Genomic DNA, 9,720 nt, shown 5'->3' on the forward strand with positions numbered 1-9,720 from the left:
GGGATCCATATAAAAAAGAATAATGGTTTTAACCTCAATACAGCATTCATATCCTCAGATCTATTAAGCCATTCTTCATTTTCAAAACGGCCGATTATCAAAGTTTCTAACTGAGGAAAGTGGCACAGACTTTAATTTGCACAGCCGCTAACTTGCACGACTGATTCCCTCCACATATAGGGAGGGATGTCTATTCACAACTACTTAGTACCCTGCATTAGTTCTCATTAAATCAAATAGTGCTATCCAAATTCTTCCAGAATTTCTCAATGATCATGGTCTATTTACTCAAACATGTTGAAGATATTGGTTAAAAGAAATTTTAAGAAAAAAGCTTGATTTCTCATAGATGTCCCTCCCTGACCCCGAGGTTGTAACTTTACATTTAATTAGTAGCAAATTTCAAAGTGGCAACACTAAGCAGGAGTGTTTGAATTGCAGTTTGATGGAAAAAGAACAATACAGGAATAGAAGACACGAAGCTGAAAGAGATGTTGCCATAATGTTGTACATCAAACAGACAATCCAAGTGCAGTTCTGATTAAGTCTACATTACGGAAAACAAAACAAGAACAACTATACAAAATGGAAAACATGAACAAACAAAGTCACTTATAGTTTAGTCTCGGCCATCAAAACTTGGATCTTCCTCCAATTTTTCTTCATCTTCCTTTTATGATGTCTTCTTGATGTGAGATATCTCCTGCCAATAGTCTACATCTTCTGTAATCTAGGGTAATCATTGATTTGAAATGATTTAAGTACTGGGCGATAAAGGTTACTAAGAAGAGACTTCAAATTAGAACAATTTGTTATTTGAAGAGATTTCAATGAACTTGGAGTTGACAGCCATTCAAGAAGTGACTCCAGCCTGATGCACTCTTTAATAGCCAAAGTTTCTAATGTGCTTGCCGATCCTTGAAAACAACTAGGCAAGGTCTCCACCGGCTGTGGCAAAGAATGAAGATAAAGGACTTTTAATCTCAGGGTAGAGTTCTGCACTTCCTCAAAGAATTCCAAATCACCACACTTGTTGATTACCAAAGTCTCCAATTGAGGAAAATGGTTAATATCAAGTGGTATAGACTTCAACCTCTCACAACTATCAACCTCCAAAATTTGAAGATTAGGCAACTTTCTCCCAACAAACAATGACTCCAACTTGTCACACTTTTTAATACATAAATATTCAAGAGAGCTCAGGTTTGCAATGTTACTCTCACGCAAAACAGATTGCTTTGTGGTTATCCCCAGATGTTGGAGATTGATCAAATTTCTCAATTCTTGTGGCAATACTTCAAGCATTGTGCACCCATCAAGAAGCAAAGATTGCAAATTTAGTAGTTTGCAAATTGAAGTAGGCAGCCTCTGAATTTTGGTATTGTTTCTGAGAGAGAGAAAATCTTAAATGTTTCAACTTAGCAATGGACTGGGGAAAAGTCTCATAAGTAGAATCACTCAAATCCAAAAATCGCAAGGATTTGTATCTTGATATCCATGCATTCAACAAAACTTCAGCCTTGGCTCCCACTCCGTGAACAGGAAATAGTACGGTTCTCACAAGAAATATTCCTTGTGCGGAGAAAATGCTACGCAAATCATCTTCAATATAAGATTGATGCAGAATATTTCCTGATATATTTTGGATGTCTGAACCGACTATGACGCATTCATTTCTTGCAAAAAGTAATGCGAGATCATGAACTAAATCATGAATTTGAAAATAAAAGAAAGTGCCATAGTCTTCAACAACCTGAATGAAAGATCTGGAACTCAATTCACTCAAATATTGATTTGAAACATCTAACAAAGTTTTACCTTGACTTAGCAGTAGAAGCAAACCTAGAGCCCCCCATAGCCAAGCAACATCAGAACTAATAAAAATATAACCCTTTGGATAAAGGGAGAACAAAGCAAAACATTGCTTCAGATAAGTTGGCATTTGACCGTAGCTGAGTTTAAGTGCAGGAAGAATGCTTTCCGAATTCCAAATATCATTAGTTCTCAGTGACTCCCACTCATGCTTGGTACGATTAGAAAGTAGTAGACTCCCCAGTGTTCTGATGGCCAAAGGAAGCCCTTTACATTTTTCCATAATTTCTTTTCCATTCATAACCAAATCCGGGTCATCTTCCTCTTCCCTGTTTCTGAATGCACATTCCACGTAGCTTATTATTATTTTTATAATTATGTGAAATCTAATTCTTTTGATTTATTTATTAGATGTATTTTAATAAAAATTAAAGACTATAATTGTAAATATAATTAATGGTTATTAAATGCCGAACCTAACACTTACTTAAACAGACTAATAAGCTAACTACTAGACTAACTCATCTTGATTTTGCTTAGTAGTTAATACTTCAATTATATATATACATATATACACAACTAGGGGTGTCAAAAATCCCCAGCAGGCGGGGATCCCCGCAGGGACCGCCCCAAATGGGGTCCCGATGGTGGGGAATTTTCCCCGTGGGGATGGGGATGGGGAGCAAAATTCCCCCGAGACAGGCGCGGGGACCCGAGCGGGGATCCCCGCCCCATCCCCGATAATTCCCCGAATTGTTAAACTTACTTAAATACTCTTACTTTATTTCTAACATAGGGGGTATTTTAGTAATTTCACCCATTAAAAAACCTTAACCCTATATTCCCTTCTCACCTTTGTTGCTGCGTCCTCTCTAACTCTCTATTCCCATCCAAACCCCAACTCTCCAGACTCCAGTCACTCACTCACTCTCCACTTTGTTCAAACTTCAAAACCCTCACAGCTAGCCACCGGCCACTCTTGCGCCGTCACCCTAGCAGCTTCACCGCGTCGTTCTCTCTCCTCAGGCACGGCGTCCTTCTCCTCTCCACTTCTGCGTCTGTGTGTTTGCTTCCATTCTCGTCACTGTATGTTAACATATTTGTCTCTATTGTTTTAACAGAGAACATGGAGATGTTTGTTGGAAGTTTTATGCCGACAATGAAAGAATATTTGATGTTAAAGATTTTGTTTTATTGCTTTCTTTATAATGGAAGTTGCATTTTAAGATTTTATTTTATGGACTATGATTTGCTATGTTATATTTCTGGACTTATAATCTTAGATAAGATACGTTTGTGTGTTTGTAATAATATTTTTTAGTTTGTTTTTTTGTTTTTTTGATATTTTTTACTATAATTTTCATATGAATGTTAAACATAGGGAGATGGGGAATGGGGCCCCGCGGGGAACGCGAGGAATGCGGGGAACGGGGATGGGGACAATTATCCCCCCATGACGGGGAATGGGGCGGGGACGGGGATTAATTCTGGGGGCGGGGACGGGGAGTAGGGAAGCATCCCCCGCCCCCGCCCCGCCCCATTGACATCCCTATACACAACAATAATTTCAGAGAGAGTGATATAATTATCCAAACATCAATAGATCTTTGTGCTAGAAATATTTTCTTACTATGGATTCTTTTTAGGAGGCCATTCAGATAAAGACGCCTAAAACGTCTTTTTTTTTTAAGATGTTCTCATGTATTTTAATTGGTTTCTATATAATTTATTCGGTGTTTCTCATCACATATTATTAAATTCCTCAAAAGATTTTCTTTCCAAAAATAATAAAAAATATTTAATTTGGACTAAAACAAAAAAAGTAATAAATTAACTATTAGATTTTTTTTAAAAGATTATTTACATAAAAAAATATATCACATTCATCAATATATATATATATATATATATATATATATATATATATAAACAAGCTCTTAAAATTTTTATAAATAAAAAAATAATTAATTTTTATTCGTATAATATATAAATAATTACTATATTATTATATTATAGATTAAAATTTACTAATTTAAATTTTATTTTTATTTTTAATATGAGCATTAGAAATAAATAAATTTTTTATAACAAGATGTAATGTAACAAAATATATATAATATTAATTAATTTTTAAAAAATTCTAAAAAGATGATTTTTTCTAATAAAGTGTTATTAAAAAATTAACATTATAAAAACTAATTTCAACCAATATGATATAATAGGTTATTAAATATATTTAATACAAAACACATTAAATATAAATTTTTATTGAGTTTAAATTTTAAATAATTTTTAATTAAATTTCAATATTTTTATTTTAAAGCGTTAGAATATTTTAACATCATTTTTTTCGTATCTTTTTAATTGAGTTTATGATTTTTTAAATTATAAACCTTATTTATAATTAAGAGTAATGTTTTAACACCACCAATTAGTCACACATATAAAAATACAAGAACAATTCTATTGTCATAATTATAATCTAATTTTATAAGCAATACAATACAATGAAACTATATATAAGTAATATAACTAAATTTTATCTACATCTATAGTCACATTTTATAAATAATATAATTAAATTATATTTATGTTTATACTTAAAATATGAATAAAAATACACAAAATTATCAGGATGGTTAATTTTTTTCGTTCATAATTTTTTTATTATTTTTATTGTAAAAAGTTTAATTATTTTAATAATTAATTATTTTATAAAAAAGATAATTGAATAACACAAAAAAGTCTTATTAAGAGTAATTTATTTATATATGACTAAAAAATAATTGAATAATTATATACGGTAAAAAATTAATATTATTAAAAAATAAAATTTAAATTTAAATTTATTTTAAAATTAAAAATAAATTTTATTTTAAAATAAAATTAAAAATCATGTTTTTTTCTTTTTTCCAAAATTTATCTACGAGTAACTCTATAAATATTTTATGATGAATAAAAATATTAAATTCGTACTAAAATTTATTCTAATAAAATTTATTTTTATTCTACAAAATGTTAAATAAACTATTGAAAAAAATTTTGTTTCCTCCATTAGAGAAGAATGATAAACTTCCATACTTCTATTATATTATGGCAATAATTTGGCCTGTTATTTTTTAATGTACGTAGTAGTAATAATAATAATAATAATAATAATAATAATAATAATAATAATAATAATAATAATAATAATAATAATAATAATAAAAAACAAGTATATCACAGTAAAAAAAGAAGCACGTCACCAAATAATTTATCATCCGAATTATATATGAATCAAATTGATAATATGAGGGCTAACACTACAAAAATCGATAACAAGGTTAGGGACTTACAAAACCTTTCTTAAGATCATAAAAAAAAACGTTTATATTTGTGTGATATATAAAACAATTATCATATTATTATTATTATTACATTATATATATATATATATATATATATATATATATATATATTAAATGTTCTTGTATTTAGTATTTTTTTCACTTCCTCTTAGTTAAAAATATAATCATTATAATTTTTTAGTTATTATTGCTAGGGGTGTTTACAGATGGGATATGGCTGAAATTTCGATCCAATCCGCACTAAACTCATTAGATCAAATTCGATATTCGTACTTTTTATGTTTGGATAAGATATCAAATATATCCATAAAATAAAAAATACTAAAAAATTTTATTTTTATAAAAAAAAGTCAATAATTTTTTTTTTACTTTTTTAAACATATTTACTTCTATCTGATTAGAGTGTGAATCCGATTCGATCCAATCCGATCATCTTACAGATCAGATCATATCCTCAAATTACAGATTAGATACCGATAAATACTGTGGATTTATATGGATATGATCTAATCTATGAACAACCCTAACTACTATTATAGGTTCATTGTTGTAAAAGAATACTTCTTTTATTATAAACCATTATTAGATCTTAATTACCATTAAAATAACTTATTAGTCTCTGAAATTATATTCGTATTTCAATCCATAGTTGTAAAAACTGAACTGGATCAGTTGGTTCAACCGAAAAACTAGTGAACCGAACTAAGTTTACTCCTTAGACCGTTTAAGGAATAAAACCGGTGTGAACCAGTAAAAACCGGTCTAACCGAACTGGTTTGCTTGAAAAAATTTTTAAAATGTCTCCACAAAGTCTCGAACCAAGAATCTTGGAGCAAAAGCAACCTCTACTTGCCACTAAGCTATTGCACTTCTAAGTACTATATTTGACAAATACTAATTATATAGTATACATAAATATCTAATTTAATTTAATTTTTGTTTTTTCTATTTTTAAAATTAATTATATTTTAATTATATACCATTATTAATATAAATATAAATTTCACTAAAAATTTATTAATTTACTTGATCTATTTTATTGCTAGTATTATGATTAAGGTTATTTATTTTGATGTTAGTGTTAAAATCTACTGATATTATAGTTAGATGATAGACTTTGTGAATTAATTATTTTTTTATTGTGTCAAAATAAGATACTATTGTAGTATTAAAATTTTATGATTTTTTTATAATAGTTATTTTTAGAAGTTGAGACTTGATTCTTCATAAAATGTTAGTGAAGATATGAATTTCAAATTTTAATTTTAATTTTTTAACTATTTTATATTTTATATTTACGTGAGACCGATTTTATCGGTTTAACCAGTGATTTATCGGTTGAACCAATAAACCAGTGAACCAGTAGCTTGACCGGTTCGATCACTGGTTCAGTTCTAACAACTATGTTTCAATCTAATTTCAAAAATTTCGATTTACTCAATTTAGTCTCCCAACTTAATAGTTATGACTCACATTGGTTCCTAATCTTATTTTTGTCATGTCTCACAAAATCGCTAATGACATGCTGAGATGGACTAATGACTGCTACATTATACATTCTAGCGACTATTTGATGTGACAATTGAAATTTTTTTACCTTTTTTTTTCAATTAAACACTTAAAACTCTAATACGAGTCATGGATACCTAAGTTAAAAAATCAAACTAAGTAAATTGAAACTTTAAAAATTAGATTAAAGCTCGAATATAACTTCAAAATAGAATTTAAACTTATGTAGTGATTAATTTAAATGAGAATCAAATAAATCAAAATTCAACATGATTTTTATCAATGTTTTCAAATTTAAAATTTCTATACCAAAATTAACTAGGATTTTTCTTTAAATTAAAAATTTATTGAAATAGTGACTTTAATTATCTTAACCAATGTCCTAATTAATTACTTTTATGTCTTAAAAAAACTGTATATGAGAAGAAAATAATTAATTTGTCTACTTTAATAAATAGTTATTTTACTAAAATGAAAGAAACTATTTTTTTAGAATTTTTAAAAACTAATTAATATTATATATATTTTGTTATACTACATTTAGTTATACAAATTTTATTTATTTCTAATGCTTATATTAAAAATAAAAAGAAAATTTAAATTAATAAATCTTAATCTATAATATAATAATAATATAGTAATTATTTTATATATTGTACGAATATAAATTAATTATTTTTTTATTTATAAAAATTTTAAGAGGCTTGAGTTTGTTTTATATATATATATATATTGATGAATGTGATATATTTTTGTATGTAAATAATCTTTTAAAAAATTTAATAGTTAATTTATTACCTTTTTTGTTTTAGTCCAAATTAAATATTTTTTATTGTTTTTGAAAAGAAAATATTTTGAGAAATTTAATAATATGTGATGAGAAACACCAAATAAATTATACAAAAACTAATTAAAACATAACATGAAAACATCTTTAAAAAAAAAACGTTTTAGGCGTCTTTATCTGAGTGGCCTCATTCTTCCTATGGTTCAACTATTATTATTTTGCAGCTGCGCAATAACACCAAAAATACATGTGGGCATAAGACCAAAAATACATGTGACCATCCAAAATTATTTGGGAGGGCATGAAGACTTAATAGTTCATTGCCAATCCAAAAATAATGATCTCGGAGCGAGGATTGTAAAGTATATGGATACATATGAGTTTGATTTCAGGCTTAATTAATTTGGTGGCACACTTTTTTTTTTTTTGTAGCTTCCGATGACTAGGTGTGTGTTATTGGTTCGACATATATGATCAAAATAGAGATTAGAAAAGTTGCAAACAATGTATTTATAAAATATATAAAAATGGATCTTTTAGATATGTACCAAATAATACAGATATATGATTTTCATGGAAACCAGATCGATGTTGATTTTTTTGTTGTAAATATTATGAATGATGGATTACAAGAACATCATTACTTTTGATAAATAATTTCTATTGAAATAAAATTGATGTTGAAATAAGTGGTATTATTTTATTTACTTTTTATTTTGTCTTTTTTTAGTTTTGGTTTAGATTTAGTGATGATTTTTTCTTTTCTTCTTAAGGATAACTTTTAGTTTTATTTGGATAAAAAATTGCTTTTTTAATTACATTTATTTAACAAGAATAATGTAAGATTAAATAATTAATGTTAAATACAAATTCAAAATTATCACGAGTGTATTATTTTTTATTTTTCAAATAAATATGGGTGACAACAAGACGTTTAAGGATAGAATTTTGTGTTACTCAATTTCACTACATCATATAATAATTCGTATAAAATCCATTTCATTCTTATCAACGGATAATAAAAAAATGAATCATAATCCGTTCTCGTGAATACCCTATTCGGCATCCATCCCTGAAACAAGCTGTCACTGAAAATGATAAATTAATAAAAATTACAACATTTAAAAAATATATATAAATTAAAACAAAATCATTTAAAACTAAAATAAGATTTGGCTCTAATTAAGATACGTGGTAATCTCTTAAAGGATGAGTTTGGATTTATTCTAATGTTTTTAATTATTTTTATTTGAAAAGAAAATTTTGAATTTAAAAAATACAAAAATTAAAAATAAACAATTAATTTTTGCTAAACAATTAATTTGAAAATAAACAATTAAAAATAATAATTAATTTAAAAAATAAACAATTAATTAAATTTTCTTTTTTAAAAAGTAATGTATTATATTGCTTACTTAAAATAATTTTTTTTAATAAAATTCAAACGGACGCTGAATATCCATGTTTCCTTTTGAAACACAAAACCATGTTTTCTAATTAAGTGTAATGCCCCTCTTGCTATAAAAACAATAAAATCTAGTTTGTGTGACTCATGTTGTAAGGCTAAAATGCATGATCTTCCTTTTTTTTTTAGATTCTTTTAATTCTATAGCACCTTTGAAAATGATTTATTCTGATTTGTGGGGTCTTGCACCAATTTGTTCTTATCATGGCTTTAACTATTTGTTGATTCTTTCACCAGATTCACTTCAGTTTTGTTATTACATTCAAAAAGTCAAGTTTTTTTTTCAATTTCAAACAAACATTGAGACACATACAGATTTAAAGATCAAATCACTTCAAAGTGATCATGGCAGAGAGTACCTCTCTCATTCTTTTACTCAATACCTTGCTGTCCCCATATCAGGATTGAAATTCAATTTTGGACTAATCCTAGTACACCTCTCACAAAAAATAAACATCCTATGCTCACTAGATCAAAGATTGTCCCAACTAATGTCAATGTTGCCTTAAGTTCACCACAGTCGCATAAAGTTCTTCATCCCACCAGGTTTGTCAACTTCAAAAATCTTCTTCTGGTTTAAAACAGGGCTACTCGAGCAATCTGACTGCAACACTAGCTACCTTTGGTTTTGTGAAGACTAAATTTAATCATTGCTCCTTTATGAAACATGATGGCAATCTAAAATTATATATTCTAGTATGTGTAGATGATATTTTGATTACATGAAGCGATCCAAATGCAATACAACACACCATTGATCAACTTCATGACATCTTCTCTCTCAAAAAATTTGGGAG

The 9,720-nt window shown here is 27.6% G+C and overlaps 1 protein-coding gene across 1 annotated transcript; it reads right to left on the bottom strand.

The window, feature by feature from the left end:
• Nucleotides 1–1,315: 1,315 nt before the first annotated feature.
• LOC130975644 (putative disease resistance protein RGA4) lies at nucleotides 1,316–2,095 on the bottom strand. Its single transcript, XM_057900405.1, has one exon. The coding sequence runs from the start codon at nucleotides 2,093–2,095 to the stop codon at nucleotides 1,316–1,318; it is 780 nt and encodes a 259-aa protein (XP_057756388.1).
• Between the last annotated feature and the right edge of the window lie 7,625 nt (nucleotides 2,096–9,720).

The sequence above is a fragment of the Arachis stenosperma genome, chromosome 4, assembly GCF_014773155.1.
Source record: "Arachis stenosperma cultivar V10309 chromosome 4, arast.V10309.gnm1.PFL2, whole genome shotgun sequence".
Lineage (NCBI taxonomy): Eukaryota > Viridiplantae > Streptophyta > Magnoliopsida > Fabales > Fabaceae > Arachis > Arachis stenosperma.

Excerpts from the sequence above, each read along its gene's own strand:
- LOC130975644 (XM_057900405.1), bottom strand. The coding sequence starts at position 2,095 with ATGGAAAAATGTAAAGGGCTTCCTTTGGCCATCAGAACACTGGGGAGT.